The following is an 18,879-nucleotide window of genomic DNA, read 5'->3' on the forward strand; positions in this document are numbered from 1 at the left end:
CACGCCCGCGACCCTTGTGCGGATAAGCGGTATAGATAATGGATGGATGGATGATTTCTGCATAGTCTTTTGTGCTCTTTCTGAAAGACTATAAAATGCCACAAGATGGCGACTGAATTCAGTAAATAGTAGTAGTAAAAAGTAGTACTTTGGTGCCATCTTGTGGCATCTTAGTGCCAAGGAACTATGTTGAAGTGAGGGGAGTATGTACAGTAGTAATTTAGCCTAGTAGGTGCCGCAAGTGTAAGTTTGAAATGACGATATTAAATCTTTGGCATCATGATTTGTGGAACATGTGTGGTTTAAATTATTAACACAATTGTATAATTAAAAATCTTCTTGGGGGCATCAATTCCTTTTTTTTTCTATTTGTGACGGCTGTCCACCGCCAATACTCGGGATTACTGTGCTACTTTGCATAGGTGGCAAGAATGCAAACTCAGTTACTGCCTAAAACTTTTCATTGATTTTATGTTAACGGCCTAGAAGTATTCATATAAATATTTACTGTAATTATAGTTTTACTATAGCGCTAGAGGTTAGTGGGAAAACTAGCATGTAGCATGTATAAAACAATATTTCATATATGGCCATTAAAACAGTAGGGGGAGTTGAAGCTATTTCTATTTCTATTGTGTTAGCATTTCTACTGTAGTCAGTTCATATTGTAACTTTAATATCTATCATTGCCATGGAGTTGTCTATATACAGTTCAACCATGAAGACACTGTACTACACATTCAACGCAATCAGGGTAAGTATCCCTTTATTATATATTTTTGAGAATGTTTCTGCTTGGAGTGACTATATCACCTAAAACAAGAGTATAAATAATACTGAAACATATTTACAGCAATTCAAAAATAAGAGTTCCAAAAAGAGGCATCTTAATATAGTTATATAATAAACTCATATTAATATACTGTATATACACAGACAAACACTCACTGGTTGCACTTGCGCAATCTAAAGAAATCCAAGATTTGCATCATGAATTCCATCTTTTATAATGGCTCTGCAAAGACAGAATGTTCATATGGCTCTTGAATGGAATTCCAGTGGATTGTGTGAGTGTAACTAATATTGTGCATGACATGCTTCCCTGTGTGCCTATTGGAGACCAGCACTGCAACATTCGTGCCGCTCAACAGAGAGCAAACTACATGAGCTTTACGCAACATCGCTAACCACTCCAATGCATGAATAAATAATACAGTAGATGTAATAAGAATATTATTTGCTCTCTAATTGTGTTGATTTTCTGTACACACACACACACACACACACAATAAACATCCATTGTCTGAATGCGATTTGAGTCCTCTGTCCTCCCACACGTTACAGATGTGTCATTTCATCAACAGATTTCACGTTGTCATTCTGAATAGTTTGAACGGTTTTCTGGCGATCACCGCTCCAGCCAGCATAGAGACGGGTAGCGCTCGCTCAGCGTCTTCCGCAGCTGAGCGCTTTGTGTCTTGTCCCTCGTTTCCACCACACACTCCACCTGGCAACACAAACACACGTACGCGATGTGTGTAATGGCACACGACGCATGCTTATTCCACTCCTGTCACCTTGTGCAATTCAACAATCCGACTGGTCATTTTGTACCATATCATACAGGCCACCTCGACAGTATATACTGTATATTCATATATACGCACACAGTTAAGCACAACATTGTTGTTGTTCCAAAAATATGCATGTTAGGTTCACCGAAGACTAAATTGTTCATAGGTGTGAATGTGACTCTAGCCCATTGTCAGCTGGTGTTGGCTCCAGGCCACGTTGTGTGCAAGAGCTATAGAAAAGCGACGGATGGACGGAAATCATATCTGGCTTTATTCTGAGGTGGACGCTCTGGTTTGAGTTATTTTTGGTCTGTGAATAATCCAGAAAATGCTCACAGGTTTATCTCGTGGATTTCCAGTGGTGGGCGGTACATTTGGTACCTGAGCCTTCAGTGGGGATTTAGCTGGCTTAATCCATTTTTTAATACCTAACAATCACATTGCAATTATCAAAACCATCAGTACTATACAAGCATGCGATACAACAGCACGCAAGTGTGCCATTCATGTCATCGGAAGCGGCTCCGAATCAATATTGATCCAACACGTAATATGAGAAAAACAAAACATTGCAATACTCAGCAGACATGGTGATTATTAGTGTAAATGCATTAACGTGTGGCGAAATGCTAGTGGAAGTTGACTGTGACAAGGTCCACCAATCAGATGACATAATGCCGATGTGTGAGGGCAAATTTGAAATCTAATTGGATATTGGAAGGGACCCATTGCGAATGCATGGTTGAAGTTACAGCTTTACTGTTTCTTAAGGCCTCCGAGAGATTAGATTGACAGGGCAACAAAATCGAATTTGCGCAATCTGAAAGCAGAGCGACCAAGAGAAATATTAAGAAATAAATATGATAGATTGTTGTCTCTCCCGAGTGCTTGCTTCATTGCATGATTTAATTTTCACAGAGGACCAGATGGTCGATCTTGTCATGTGTGTTAATGCATTCCCCAGGTAGCATACTGTGTAAAGTGATGCTACTTGTGGAAGTTGTGGTTGATGTTTACACTCTTCAATAGAACATTACAGTCAATACATTGTGCATCATTTTTGGAGATTTTTTTTCTTCCAAATGCCGACTTCTTTTTCTTCTTCCATAGTGGTGAAAATCGAGGTGACAAAGGAAGGTTGAGCCGACACTTTGACTGCTCACCTTTGCCCTGAAGAGGTCCGACCTGTCACTATGCCTCCGATGGCTGACGTCCAACAACCTGAGGAAGAAGACGACAAAATGAATTGTTTAGTACCTGATAACCGTAAGCAAAAATATTGCAGTATCACAGTATTAAAATGACAGCCTGAAAATGTTTTTTCAAAATATATATTTTGGTAAAATAAATTTAAAAATTAACAAAAAAATTAACATTCTTCTTCTCTTTTTCCACAATGTCACTGGTGAGCTATTTTTAGAAAAGACCCGTGGGCTACTCATGTTGTCCTTGGAGCTAACTAGTACACACTGTTTTGTTTGTTGGATTTTTTAAGGAGAATGCACATTAAGTAACTGCGTCTCTTTTGTCTAACCTCCTTATGTCCCGCCCGCCTCCTCCGTGGGTAACTGCTCACCCCTGCCCTCTGTACTTGCTGAGAAGGAGCAAAAAAAGTTCATTGGAGGCTATTAACTTAAACGAGGAAACTCGTTTACTCAACTCTGCAAGCAGCTAATCATATTGTGCCCATCTTAGATGTCCCCTCAAAAGAAATAAAAGATTCCTGGGATTAAATGGCTGGACTGTGAAAAGACAAATACATCCGCCAGTGGCAGTGAATAAGTTAATTGCCAAGAAACCATAATTTTACTTTGAAATTCATCCATCCATTATCTATACCGCTTATCCTCACAAGGGTCGCGGGCGTGCTGGAGCCTATCCCAGCTGTCTTCGGGCAGTAGGCGGGGGACACCCTGAACTGGTTGCCAGCCAATCGCAGGGCACACAGAGACAAACATCCGCACTCACAATCACACCTAGGGGCAATTTAGAGTATCCAATCAACTTACCATGCATGTTTTTGGAATGTGGGAGGAAACCGGAGTGCCCGGAGAAAACCCACGCAGGCACGGGGAGAACATGCAAACTCCACACAGGGAGGCCGGAGCCGGGATCGAACCCTCACGACCTCTGAACTGTGAGGCGGACGTGCTAACCAGTCGACCACCATGCCGCCACTTTGAAATTCACCCATTCATTTTCTTTAGTGCTTCTCCTCAAGTTTGACAATCAGCAAGCTAGTCCAAAGCGATCATCAACAACAAACATACATTTGTTAAAGGCCGTGCCGTTTATCACAGTAAAAAGAGCTTGATCTTCCACCTGCTCTGTATAAAATTCCTTGCTGTGATTTTACTGTGTACAAATGTGCCGATCTGAATGAAGAAAGTGTCAGTTGCCTCACCTGACGTCCTCTCTGGACAGGACGTCCAGCAGCTTGGCCATGTCTCCCGGCCATTCTCCCAGCTGCACTGAGAACTTGCTGACGCGATCTTCCAGCACCAGGGCTCGGTCCACACACTGCCTCACCAGATCCAGATCCATGTTGGCACTGCTCACCACCACTGCCACCCTACACAAACATATTTCAAAATTGTTTCGTAAAACAAGGCCGTTGTGTTGTAACGAGAAAAGGCATCCCGCACATTGCCTATCCTGTTGACTGTTCCTAGTCAGGCAAGATGTTGAACAAATAGAAGAAGAAAAATGCAGCAGTTGATGCCAGCAAACCTCTGAGAACTGTATCGAGAGACCCTAAAACCCTGTTAGTGACAATCACAAGCTCCAGAGGGCAGGAGTCAAAGGTCAGCATTCTACTGTTCGCAGAAAACCTACCATACCAGATGCCAGGGGCGTAGCCGTCATCTTTCAATCAAGTGCTCCTCTGTAGTGTCCAAAAATTGAAATAACCAAACTGTCTGACAGTAAAGCACAAGGAGCCAGATAATTGGTAAATATCCAATGGAAACACTGAAGAGGAAAATTCATATTTCTTGCCCCGCAAGCCACCGGTAACCCTTAACAGTTACTGTGTTAAAGAGTCCAACTCCCATGATTTCAGCTTGTCCAATTTGAATGCGTTCTGATTTCCTTTGTTCTCCATGAAAGCAGACAAATTGCCTTTATGTTTGAAGCAAATCAAGGCATTTGTGGACATTCACTTGGAGCAACATTCTTTCCTATTTTCTTGACATGTTTCATATACTACCCAGTCGTTCTCAAAGAGAGTGCCAGGGCCCGCTTTGAAAATCTGAAAATCTTCTGAAGTCAAAACTCTGATCAGCACATGCGACTAAGGATCAATAATTGCCCAAAAAAATTTTCATCGGAATAAGTGAACGTGAACATAGGGATGTAAAATAGATGAATAATGATCAATGATGAATTTTCGCCCCCAAAAAATGATCGAGTCAACCTTCAGATTATAACCCTATAGAGTATGAAGTTTACCTGCTAAAGAGAAGATTGAAGAAAGCTCGCAAGAATGGCAACAACGAAAGCTTGGAAAAGCAACAAAGATGCAAAACTTTGGTGCCGTCAGCGGATCACTCGCACTTTTTGCAAGCAAATCATTTGCAACTCAATACTGTATTAACTAGTCTTACTCATTTTAATCAATTTTAAGGTCATCTATCCTGGTACCTCAAAATGTGGTAGTGATTTAAGAATGCTAGTAGTGTCTTTTAAATGTAGACACCCGGAAATAAAGCTGAAATGTTTGTCTCTTGCTCAATTCTATCTTTTAATGTCAAGCCCAAATATTTTCAGCCTACAGAAATAATAAGGGAGTTTGTCTCAATGGTCAAATACTGTACTTGGGAGTGTATCGACAAACAACCGTCAAGTTTTTTAATCAATTAACATTTTGGAATAGCTGCACATGAATGAATGAATGATTTAATGAGTACGTAGTCATTGTTTAGTTTAATCAAATATGTTGGACAATTACTCTCTGCTTCTAACCTTATGGGAACATTTTTTGGAAGACTTTTTTCACAAAGAACTGTATATGGATGGATTGGATGAGTTTGGGGTGTAAGAAATCGCTCAGAACCCTGACCTGAACTCCATCAAACACTGTTGAAATGAACATCAACAAACATAATATTTTCTTCTATTTTCAATTTCTGTTGATTTATAAAATATCCCAATAGCTTTATTCATGCAGTGCAATCTCACCGTCTGAGTCATCAAAACAACTGGAAAACTCAGCACTATTACCATGCACCTTGCAGGACAATTTCACAAACGAAATAGCCAAATAACTCCAATTATGTGCACAGACTTTCAAAGCAACGGCAGGTTAGCACAATCCAATCTGTGTGCACTGTGAGTCAGAAGAGTTTGTTGTTTACAATTCATCATGCAATGTGACAGAATTATAGCGGGTGAAGCGGTCTGATCATTTGAGAAGCTGCTCCGGGGAAAGTGTGGCAGTTCTACACAATATTGCTAAAATATATAATAGTGTTTGCATGCAAATGAGCACTATACCTTCTCCCACACGGAGGGAAGCAGATGGCAGAAACTCTCAAGCAGTCCCATCTGATCAAATGTGAAGGTTTTAACAAATAACCGCACCTTTTCCCTCTCAGTTCTGTCAGTTGTCCAGCCAAGATGGCCGCCAATCCCATGGCTCCTTCCGTGTCCACAGTGGAACGCTCAAACTCTTGAAACCGCAACATTGCCACCAAAGAATCCTCCTCGCTGTGGAGACGAGCATAACGGCTCATTAACGGCAGTTCAGATTCAAGACAACAGAAATTCAGCACACAGCAACACAATTGAGCATTTACAAACACAGTTCTTAACAAAGTCATTTTTCTTTTTTTTTTCTTCTACAAACACTATAATGGCCAAATACTATTATCATTTCAGAAAATGGACAGAAAAAAAACACATCAATGCAAAGTCAAAGTAAATCCTAAATGGAATGAACCCTAATTGTACAACTCTATCCTACCGGTGCAACGCAGGGGATACATTGGATCCGCAGGTATTTTCTTGAAGACAGAAAGTACACAGCTTTTATTTCTTTTCAGTAGAGATAAACACAAAAATATATCTCTTCAATTTGGCTGATTGATTCCATGTCATCCACCACGTCCGCGCAGCGCTGAATTTGTCTGCCTGCGCCGTGATCAAATACATCTAAAATTGCATTCCACCACCTGCGCCCAGAGTCAGAGCTGCTTTTTGCTGAGTCTAAAATCTAAACCACTTTTTGTAAATGAATTTGCAGATGCGCTGGGGGGCGTGGAAAGAATGCCCAGTGAGGCATAGAGTGTCTACCAAATTCACAAACATGCTGAACAAAAATGATAATGAGCGCATTTTAACACCGAGCACAGACTACTTTCTGTTACCAAATTGACGGATGAGTTCAAAGCGAGGCAACTCCGTGCGCCGGAACGCCCAAAAAGGCTCAACGCGGCCCCAAACACAGTAGACTAGACTTGCGCTGGCATGAAAATGAAGTTACGCCTGTTTTTACAGCGAGCGCGCGGGCGTCATCGGAAGACACCACAAGAGGAAGCCATTGCTGTCCAAAAACATTGCTGCGGGTTAAACGTTTGCAAATGAGCACCTGCATGTTTCAAGGTCCTTCTGGCAAACTAAAACAAAATAGAGTTTTATGTATAGAAAAAAAGGCACAGCTCACCACAATCCAAATCTCATCACACAGTGCTAAGAATGGACGCATTGCTACTCAAGTTTATCAACACATTTTGAAGGACAAAAGACCATCTGTCTGCCATTTCAAGCTGAACAAAAGAAGAGTGATGAAACAGGACGACGACTGAAAAGGACAAAAGTAAATCAACAAGTGAATAGATGCAACCAGAAAATAGGCCTTTTGGAGTGGCTCAGTCAGAGTCCAGACCTCAACTGATTAAGATGCTGTGACAATGACCTCAAGAGAGCAGTTCACACAAAGCATCCAAGGAACATTGCTTAACAGAAAGTTTTGTAAAATGGAATGATCTACGATTCCTCCAGAGAGGGCTGTGTGGTATTAGTTTAAGAAAGCAGTTTGAACATTGTGCCTTAGATCAGTGTTTCTCAACATTTATTGAGCACATACTTCACACCGGAACAAATCCCACGACGCACCGCTTATGAAAGCGATTCACAAAAAGTGCCTATACAGGGTCATTATGTACCTTTTGTCATCTAGTGGAAGAACATCAAATTGTTTTGCATGTTACTATTATGTGGTTGGCATGAATAGATGAGCAAAACTGTTTGTTTTTATTAATAAATATTAGGGGTGTGCATCAAAAGACGATTCGATACGGTTTTAATTGTAATTTTTGGGTGCAAATTCTTTACTATTAATAACTGCCTGAAGTCTGGAGCTCATGGCATTTCCAAACTCAAGAGTTTCATCCCAAGAGATGCTTTGTCATGCCTTCACTGCAGCCACTCTCCAAGTCTACATTCCATCATTATTTTTATTTCAATGCATTGCGGTGGTATTTAAAGGCCAAATCATTAAAGCAAAAAACTGCCACTATCCAAATACCCCTGAACCTGATTAGTATACAGCGTTGTACAGTTTTGGTGGATCTGATGGGGCAGATTGTGCACAGCTACAATTACCGCTAATGTGAATTACTAAAGCCTATCTATGAAAAGAAAATGACTCGTGCGAACAATGTATTTTGCCCAGCACCGTACCTTAGCCCATCTTCTAGCGAAGATATTTATATTTGGCCCGAAAGTATAAACTTCAAACTTTAGGTTTGCTGTGGACTACCTGACAGAGATGACTTTATCTACTAGTTTCTTTGCCAGCTGGAAGGTGTTGATACCGAGTGAGCTCCCCATGAGATCTGACAACAAACAAGAGAGCAACATATGCTGCGTTACAAGAGCACCGGCGTACAAACAGGAAACGTGTATGCTTATTCAACCTAGCTCTGATAGAGTTCAACTACAACATTTAATTCATGACTCAAATCTTTTAAACATGGCATGTTTACCTCCGTACAGCTTGGTATTCTGGTTGCAATGAATGTCTTTGATGGGGCCATCTGTCTTTAGAGATTGCAGCAGCAAAGGGAAACCTTCAGGTTCTATTCCCTGTTGAAGAGAGTCCACACACAGAATTAGTATGTGCACTGCAGCACTTTTTGGACCACACAAACATATAAAATAAATATTACAAATATGAGAATATTCTTTCAGGCCGCCCTCATATGCACAGCCCCCTCACAGACACTGAGCAGGGTACTGTAGAATGTGCTGCACAAAGATTCATTTGTGCATCTTTCATTCTTTGATTACAGCAAATGAGTAAGAGCATCCATGCATGTTCACCTCCACCAGCCCCGGTGTGTTATAATGTAAGGCACTTGGTAAATCCAGAAGACTGTATTATATATCTGAGATGAAAAATAAGAGGCTCATCCCCCCAGTGTAAACAGACCTAAAGCTGTCAGACGTTTTAGCAGTGGGCAGATAACAGAAAAAACAGGAAGAAACATCAAATATATTTATCTTGTTAAGGAAAGCCAGGCTCAATGAAAAACATCCTTGGATCCACACCAGAGAAATGTAGGAGGCGAGCAACAACTTGTCTTTGCAATAGGAAGTTCGTAGGGAACGTGCCCTCATTTGGAGGTGCACAATCGAAGCTGTAAATGAGCCATCACATTTTTTAGAGAAGTTTATACAGTCTCCCTTCTTGCGCATCAACTTACTATGACTAAAATGTGTGAGTTGAGATGCTTGATGGCTGCCGCTGTGCCCGCCAGTAGACCGTACTGTCCAGCGGCAGGAACCAGCACCGCATCAAGCTTGGACACTTGTTCGTAGATCTCCATGCCCACTGTGCCCAGTCCTGCCAGGTAGGTCGCACTTTCATCTCTAAACAGCGCAAAAAAGCTGTCTTAATTACATTTTCAAAACAATAACTAACAATGCATACAAAACCCAACTCCAATAAAGTTGGAACTTTGAGTAAAATGGAAAATAAAACAGAATGAACTGATTTGCAAATGTTGTCTTCATTCTACATTCAATTGAATAAAATACAAAGGCAAACTATTTCATGTTAAACTGATGACCATTATTTATTTATTTTATTTATTTTTTATTCTTTCTCAAAAATTGTTTCATCTTGAATTTCGGACGGGCCACAAAAGACTGGGAAGGTTGAGGAATGCTCAGAAAACCCCTATTTGGAACATTCCACAGGTGAACAAGTTAATTGGAAACAGGTGAGTGTCACGATTGGGTATAAAAGGAGCATCGCTAAAAGGCTCAGTTGTTCACAAGCATGGATGTGACGCGCTTCACCACTTTGGAAACAACTGTGTGAGTGAATAGTCCAGAAGTTGCTCTTAGAACAACATTTCTTAATGTAAAACTGCAATCCAAAGCGAAAGGCATATTTCAACAACACCCCAAAATGCCATCGGATTCTCTGGGCTGAAGCTCATCTAGGAAGATGCAAAGTGGAAAAGTGTGTTGTGGACTGACTCGTCAACATTTGAAATTGTTTTCGGCAACACAGTACCAACGTGTTACAACAACAGCGTGGCGTGGTTGTAAAAGAGTGTGAGCGTAAGACTGGCCTGCCAGCAGTCCAGACCTGTCTCAAATTGAAAAGGTGAGGCACATTATGAAGAGCAAAATACAACAATGGAGAGCCCGGACTGCTGAACAACTTAAATTGTACATCAAGCAAGAATGGGAAAGAATTCCACCTACAAAGCTTCAACAATTAGTGTCCTCACTTCCCAAATGCTTATTTGGTCTTGTTAAAATGGAAGGTAATGTAACACAGTGGTAAACATGCCCCTGTCTCATCTTTTTGGGAATGTGTTGCTAGCATCTAATTCAAAATGAGTGAATTTGCAAAAATAAATACAGAAAATAAAGTTAATCAGTTTGGACATTACATTTCTTATCTTTGTAGTGTATTCAATTGAACATAGGTTCATAAGCATTTGCAAATCATGCTATTCTGATTTTATTTATATTTTACCCGATGTCTCAACTTCACTGGAACTTGTACATTTAGTATACATATACTGGGGATGGCATTCAGGAAATTGTTCACTGCTCATCTTTTCATTCTCCATGAGCTACGAAGTAGCCTCTCCCAAAATAATAAATGAATTATTGATCGGTTTCAGAATCACCCAGATTCAAATTTGCATTTTTTGCACCCGAACACTTACATGTTAAGTGAGGTAAAATGAGGATAAATGACTCACTCTTCCAGGTAGAGGTATCCATTGTCTTTGGCCAGATGGCGGGCGTGATTGTGAGAGTCATGACCGGTGCTGCCATAGGAGATGACCATGGCACCATAGTCTCTGTAGATCCTGAGGCGAGGCGAAGAACAACATGACGGCATGATGGCAAACACGGGGATCTTCAGCTCCACTGCATGGTGGGCCACAGCCATGGAGAAGTTACAGTCAGTGGCAACAATCACTCCCTTCCTCTGCTGCTCCTGAAAATACGTACATGGTGGGCATCAATTGTCAGAATCTAGGGACCATTGTTTTTCTTGCTGAAACTGATTTATATACACACAGTGTATATAATATCACAGTGGTGAAGGCATGAGAGGTAAGGGTCAATTCTCTCTGAGATAGCTTTCATCCATTTTCCGTACCGGTCATCACAAAAATATACACAATGATATTGCTCGTCAAATCATCACCTCTATGAACTGGGAAATAGCCTTCTAATGAGCAAACGAATCGCCTGGACTGGTCACCGGCCAATCGCAGTGCACATACAGTATGCTTTAGATAAGCAACCATTCACCCCTATGAGAAATCTAGAGTCTTCCATGTACCTTGAATGCATGTTTTTGGAATGTGAAAGGAAGCCAAGGTACACGGGGAAACCTCATGCAAGCAGTGAGAACATAAAAACTATACACAGGAAGGCCAGGGCATCAAAGCGTTCAGAACTGTGCAGCAGACACAATGACCACAATAAGACAGTGCACATTTGAATTCTTATCATTATGTAATTTATAGGGATGTCACAATATTCAAATGTGATGATAATATCAAGATATGAAGCTCACTATGTGATAATTATCACAATATTGTGGAGAAGTTGGCGATATATGAAAAGCTCACGATACTGTATAAAAGCTCATGATATTGTAAAAAAAACCAGAGCTCATATTTGATAAAGAAAATCACAGTATTCTGTTTTTGTACATAACAGTATTCACAAAGAAATAGGCTTGGCCAGTCATGCATCAAATTAAACTGCACTAATAAACTAACCACCAGAGGGTGCTGGAACTGCACAAATGGAGATTTGCGGCTATTAATATCGTGACATGACGACAGCGACATATCGTGGCAATTTTAATATCGCGATCTCACGATATATACAATACATTTTACATCGCACTTTTGCACCTTCACTGAAAAAAAATGGTTGAATTAACTCAATTTTATTTTGTCAAGTGGTTGCACAAAATAAAATCATCTGTATCCAGTTACATTTTAAAAGTAGATGTATTGTCTGCTTAAAGAAAATCTATATCTATCTGGATTCAGATGATTTTATTTCGTGCAACTACTTGCCGAAATAAAATTGAGTAAATGATGCACAGCGTTTTTTTCAGTGTTGGTTGCTTGACATAGGACCAATCAAATCCAAAGTATATATAACATGTCAGTTGAGCTGTCATGAGCCACATTGCTCCTTTGACGATAAGTTATTGTTGACCACCTTGACCAGTGTAAGAAGCAAATACCGACACTGTCATTGTGAAAATCTGTCATTTCACTTTCCTCTCCACTGTCATTTTAACTCTTGGGTATGAATTTTCAAATGGAATTTTCATAAACTTAAAAGCCTAGTATTGAAGTCTAGTGCAGTAATCACAATACATTCCTGTGAACATTGTTATTCATCCAGGTCATTTTAATTGTCAGGGCATTAAATCGATTTCAACTGGCCCGTTCTGGTGGTCTTAGACGTTTGGTCTCTCATCCGAGCAGGCTTGATTAGTTGAGGTACAACGGTTAGCTAGGACAGCTCTAGCCTGAGTGGAAACCCAACTACATCCCCACCAAGTTCTGCCACACTGCACCCACACAGTACCTTTGTCACATGACCTCAGAGACAGGAAGGGATAATCCTCTGCCTTACCTGTGTGAGGGAGGAGAGCAGGTACAACACTCCTCTCTCCTTCACTGAGCCCGTGTAGTGCAGGTGCTCCTTCTTCAGATAAATCTCCATACCATACTGTTTGGACAGCCGGGAGTACTGAGAAACACAAGGCGGCTTGTAGTGTTTTTATTAATCCCAAGAGAAATTCTATCATAGATGCTGCTGCTAAAATTCAGTGATGCACTTCATACTAAAATGTTTTAGTACAGTTCTGAAATTTGATCTAAAGCTTTCAAAGTTTTGTTATTGTGTTTGTTTACTGTGCAGGGCGTCTTCTGTATCCCTGATTGGATAGTGAAGGCGGCGGCGCTGATGTCCTCAAAACGCAGGTATTGAGCGGCCGGTCTGGGGACGATCCTGAACTCGCTGACCCTTCTGGTTTTTGGTGGCTCCTTTAACGTGGGTACAGGTGCTTCGACCACCACTCTGGTGTCATGGACCTTCACGTCTCCGTTGAGGAGTTCCTCCTCACCAAAGTCCTTCAGCCTCTCTGGTTCAATGAGGGTCGGTCTCCGGCCCACAGTGCCATTGCTGAGCATTGCTCCTTTGTAAGGGTCATCTGGTTTTGCAGGGCCCAGACGCAGCTCCTCTCTAGAAGGTAGAAGTCCTTACATCTTTAGAGCACTGCACAGTTTTTACATCCGGAATATGATATGAATGACTACAAAATATCAAAGCTAGCCCAATATCAAAGCTCACTCGATGGCTAAGTATGAGTAGAAAAAAAACCCAAGATGGGAACAACCAACTGACACAAATTCTGCATGAATGAATTTCCATTTCACTGAAGTTCTTCCATCTTAACGTAGCACAGCAATGTTAAGCATACATTAGTCTGAGATTCCTTTTCAAGTACTTTGTAAAGTGCGCCAAACCACCCTCACAAAACGATGGGCCTCGTTAAGTCGACTGTAAACAATTTCCATCAGACGGCTAAAAGACAAGAGTGTTATATTAATATAGATATTTGTTTGGCAATGAAAACTATGAAGGACAAAAATGTGTCTGTTAAATACAGTTTCATTGGTATTATTTTACATTTTCAATGGTGCAATTTGGACACCATCTTTATGAGTACACTGTCATGACAAAAATGTCAGTATAAGGAGTCATTTTTTTGCACTTGATATGCTGGGACAGTTTAAATGACTAGATTTTTAAAGACAATAAGGGGCATTTTCAGAAACCTCAGACATCAGTGACTTAACGAGTCATATAAAACTCGGGACACTGTAACTGGGACATAAAACCTCAGCCAATGAATTGTTTGAAGGTGAATGTCAGAATGTAAGTGGCAGGTTTAGAATGTTAGCATTTTAAAATTAAGAACATACCTAATTGAAATGAATAAGACCTGGTTTGTAATTCCTGAAAACTAGATGAATAAGAACACTCTCTTCTGTCTAAGATGAATGGATTCACCTTTCATGTCAACACAGTTTCTATTCACTCTGACGGATTTCATCTATAAGCTAACTTACGATTCATTAGTTATCCACTTTTCCTTTTCATAGCTCATCAAACGATTAAAGTGGCAATTAAGGGCGAAAGGCAGGGAAGTTTGATTGATAGCAGCTTGGTAAATTGAGTTCAAATATAACATATAGTATAGTCCTTAAAACAGCCAAGTTTCATTTCATATCATCCGACTATAATGTTAAAACCTTCGGAACAAAATATCAAACTGATGGAGCTGCTTTTACCACCGCCGAGTTAGTTAGGAGGCCTTTCACACAGTATAAACATAATAATAGGCTTATAGCCTGTGGAGATTAACCCTGTCACCTAGACGCTAAAGAAGATCACACTTGGTTAATGGCAAGGTTTGAAACTCCGGGTTTGTGTGCACAGTAGAGCCTGTCCACTGATAATTACATCTACACTGCAGTAAAGGGTGTGGTTGTTAGGAAGTGTGATAAGTATGATTGAATATACATTTGAGCTTTGGTGTGCTTTTGCTGTTTCATTACTGTCACTTACATTAAGGACCACATGGTAGAGTCAGCTTTCCAAATAGCCTCACTGCATTTCATTCAGAGTTGCTTCTTTTTAAACCACAACTCTTTGATCTTTTACTCTTGTCATCTGGCTCCATTATTGCCCTCTGCCCCACTTATCCGAGGCTCGCAGTCCATCATTATTCAACCACGCAGTGTAGCTGTAAACAACACATTGAAAGGAAATGCCCAAGGCTTCAGCTCTGTTCACACAATGTGCTCAGCTAACATTAGAAAGTGTACCCTCAAGTTACAACGACACGGCTATGGTGAATCGGAGTAACAAATGAGTTTCCAGCATTACAGTTTGTTAAAGTCGAAATCAACCCAAGCACATTTTTTTCAAGAATATGTTCTCGGCGGACCCACTAGTTGAAACATGGCATTCTGATTAATATTGCGTTTGTGGAATATGACTTAAGCAGCAAAACCCACCCCTTTCTAGCCATCTCAGGGGGCGGCCATTTTGTCATTTCTGTCGACTGAAAATGACATCACAACTGCTCAGGGCTCAGGTAACGACCAATCACGGCTCAACTTCAAAAAACAGCTCAGCCGTGATTGGTTGTTACCTGAGCCCTGAGCAGTTGTGATGTCATTTTCAGTCGACGGAAATGACAAAATGGCCGACCCGGAGATGGCTAAAAACGAGGGGATTAACTCTTATTCCACAAACGCAACATTTATCAGAATGCCTTGTTTCAACTAGCGGGCTTGCATCGAAGATATTGAAACAAGTTGAAACAAGGCATTCTGATAAATATTGCGTTTGTGGAATAAGAGTTAAACTAAAAAGGGGTGTATTTTTCTGCTTAACTCATATTCCACAAACGCAATATTAATCAGAATGCTATGTTTCAACTAGTGGGCCTGCTGGGAACATATTCTTGAAAAAAATGTGTTTGGGTTGATTTCCGCTTTAAAGTTTTAATATTTATCCTAAAATTGGCTTACCAAAACTAGAATCCTGTGGTGCATTTTAGCCAATAGTACCTTCCTGATGGATTAATGCACTTTTAAACTCTTGTTGTTGTGCAAAGTGAAAGTTAATGTCGTTACTTCTGCTCTTTTTGCTGCTGCTGCTTCTTTGTTGGCTTCTTCTTTTTCTTCTTTGTTGTTGTCTTCTCTCTTCCCTCTTTTCTAAGAGCAGGAAGAAGAAGCACTGTCGCCGGAAGTAGTCATGGCAACTTTCGCTTTGCACAATAACATGGACCTTTGAATAAAATGCAACAGGGGATTCTAGTTAAGGTAAGTTGTTTTAAGACAAACTTTAACATTTTATTTGCTGATGTTTCATCATCCTTGTCGTGCTGTCGGTGGCTGAGGCCCTGTCTACACGTAGCCGGAGTTTTTTAACAACAGTATATCCTCACCCTGCCTGCGTTGGAATACACATAAAAAAAACGCATCCACACGTAACCACAGAAGTGGGTTTTCAAACGCACGCCAAGCCACTAGGCGGCAGTAGCTAGCCAAATACTGTCCATTCGAACTTCCGTCCTTTGACGTCACTTCTACGAAACCAAAAACACGGCGCCAAACTCGTTCGGGAGAACCGACAAAAGGTCAGAATTGCTTTTAAACCTTTCACCGAGAAGCAGTGGCTGGTTGCGGACAAATAAGTAAGCAAAAAGCGCATCGAGAATGGCTACAACCAACGCAGCACCGCGTTGACTCTAATGAAAACACAAGTCGAGCAAGTGACGTCAAAGCATTGTTGTCGCACGGTGACCACGTAAATCTCCGGCTATACCCGTTCAGACGAAAACGCGGATCAGGAGATATTCGGATATATCCGCAAATCTCCACTGCGGCCGGAGTTTTGCGTTTTCACTGAAAAAACTCCGGGGACATGTGGATGATAGGGCTAACCGCAGGCTTATATCCGGCGTTTTCAAAAAACCCTGCTACGTGTAGACAGGCCCTCACAACTTCTGAACACAGCTGTTTACTATCCGCTTATCCGGCTCGACTCGTACTAACAGAACGGCACGTTAATAATACTATGCGTTTCCGAACAGAACGTTGTGCATAAGTGCTGTTTGTTTATTAGCGTGGACAAAACCGGCGAGAGACAACAAGGGAAGATGCTGGGTGAAACCGCGATGATGCGCAGCCAATCAGCTCATGGGATAAATCCACTCGTGCTCTCATTGGTCGATCTCGCGCCGGGAACCAATCATGCGCCTTGTACTGTATGAGTGTCCGCAAGTATGTACGAAGCCTCTGAGTCAACTCATCTCTTTGTTTGGCATGCTGGGAAACCTTCTCTCTTGCGCATCAACATGAAACAACGCGTCTTTCCGTAATACGCAATATTTTTATTTTTTGATGAATATTTTTGAAAACCCTGCAATATACTAAGGCCGCGAATGGCGAGGGATTACTGTACCTTGTTTGGGTGATCAGGGAGGGCAATTAACAACATTCTACCATCATTGCATTAGTATCATTACAGTACTCATTTTTATGTGGGACACAAGCACATATACAGGTATAGATTGCAAAACGCATGCACCAGACAGCAAGCCTTTCGTACAAAGTTTTAGCAATACCTGGCGACAAAGAGGAGAACAACATAAAGTGCCAAACGAAGGAGAATGTCTACAAGGGCATCCAGGGAAGGAAGCAATTTCTCTTGATATGAAGCGGGGACCAAAGGCTTAGAGGCTACGCAAGAGTTTGCTGCTGTTACGGACTTGGATGAATCTGGACAAGAACTGGGGATAGACTTCTGTGGAGAAAGAGACTTTTCGGGGGGAAGCTTTGATTTTGTTAATTTGGAGACAACAGCAGTCAAATCTTGATTTGGAAGACAAGCAGATTGTTTTGTCGATTCTCTTTTGGTATGAGGGGGATTGGTTAGCGAGAGCTGCAAACGTGGAGTACAAACAGGAGCAGGGACTGAGTTCAGAACTGATCTTACGTTTGAAGTCTCATCTTTGTTTTGGACTGGGGGTGGACTTTGGTCACAAAGGCTGAGCAGTGCTACTGGATTGATGAGGGTAGAGGAGCGCTTTGAAGGGCATGAGTCAATACATGTATTCCACCTCTGCCAAAAGATATCATTTTCTTTGCTGTCTTTAAGCAAATTCTTCTGTGAAAACAAGACTCTTTTGGTATGAGGGGGATTTGTTAGAGGAATCTGAAAAAGTGGAGTACAAACAGGAAGAGGGACTGAAGTAGGAACTGCGCTTACACCCGATGTCTCGTCTTTGTTCTGAGCTGGAGGTTGTTTTTTGTCACAAATGCAGTGCATCGCTACTGGATTGATCTGGGTAGAGGAGAGTTCTGATGGGTCTGGGTCACTACATGTTTCCCACCTGTGCCAAAAGGGATCATTTTCCTCGATGCCTTTAAGTGCAGGCTTTGGTGAAAACAATCGTTCCAGTCGCTCACTCAAGTAGCTTGAATAGAATAACTGGGCGGCAAAGTTCATCCTGGTTGAAGAAGAGTCCTCTTAGAATCCAAACAGGTCTGTATTTGTGTGTGAATATTCCTCAGATGGTGAGGTGTAGGATATTGCCCAGTACAGCTCCCACGGTCTAAACCCAAGTTCCCAAACTCTTACCTTGCTCAGAAGCTGTTTAAGAAGGGATTATCCAGGGACACATGCACGGTGACTTGGGAGCGTCTCTCCGGTGACTTGGCCCCTCCCAACATTCTATTCTTGGACCAGACTGGGATTACGTCCCCTTTCTGTGACGTAGACCAAATCAGACGGTCTAAAGGGATAGATGCAGACTTAGGGTTTATCTAAGGAGCAGTGATCCAGAGGCTCAACCACACAGAGGAGACAGCTGTGAATGGGGGTGGATCAGAAATTAATAACTTGCACATCTATTTTTCAACCCAAGGATTAAGGTACCTGCCTGTGCTCTGAGGGTATCTGCAGACAACTTCAGATCTATGCTTTGAAATATCGGTTGTGGTATATATTGGCTTGGTTAAAATACGATCTAGTGCTGATCCTCTGATAGTGATCATACTGAAACAAACATATTTCACAGAGTGCCTCTTACCCTGTTTCAGCCTCGATAGATTCAAGCTTCTCGGTGACCTTGAAAAGACAAGCAAGATAGAAATTGGACGCATGCTATTGGTTCTGATGCTATTTATTTAAGTCTACCCAAAATTATAAGGAG

The 18,879-nt window shown here is 41.3% G+C and overlaps 1 protein-coding gene across 3 annotated transcripts; it reads right to left on the reverse strand.

Annotated features, from left to right (window-relative positions):
- Positions 1-739: 739 nt before the first annotated feature.
- Positions 740-18,314, reverse strand: LOC147139559 (uncharacterized). 3 transcript variants are annotated; one of them, XM_086045929.1, is made up of 12 exons: positions 17,842-18,314; positions 17,290-17,574; positions 12,998-13,328; positions 12,717-12,833; positions 10,802-11,043; positions 9,281-9,446; positions 8,561-8,660; positions 8,335-8,410; positions 6,156-6,281; positions 3,979-4,146; positions 2,738-2,795; positions 740-1,507 (listed from the first exon to the last, which is right to left on the reverse strand). In XM_086045929.1, the coding sequence occupies exons 1-12, from the start codon at positions 18,171-18,173 to the stop codon at positions 1,409-1,411; spliced, it is 2,100 nt and encodes a 699-aa protein (XP_085902055.1). In that variant the 5' UTR covers positions 18,174-18,314; the 3' UTR covers positions 740-1,408. The 3 variants fall into 3 exon arrangements, with proteins under 3 accessions (XP_085902055.1, XP_085902054.1, XP_085902053.1); XM_086045928.1 differs by lacking the exon at positions 17,290-17,574 and adding an exon at positions 14,718-14,895 and having other exon boundaries at positions 18,058-18,301; XM_086045927.1 differs by lacking the exon at positions 17,290-17,574 and having other exon boundaries at positions 18,058-18,314.
- Between the last annotated feature and the right edge of the window lie 565 nt (positions 18,315-18,879).

This window comes from Filicampus tigris, chromosome 11 (genome assembly GCF_054856515.1).
Source record: "Filicampus tigris isolate MCC_2025a chromosome 11, RoL_Ftig_1.0, whole genome shotgun sequence".
In the NCBI taxonomy this organism is placed as follows: domain Eukaryota; kingdom Metazoa; phylum Chordata; class Actinopteri; order Syngnathiformes; family Syngnathidae; genus Filicampus; species Filicampus tigris.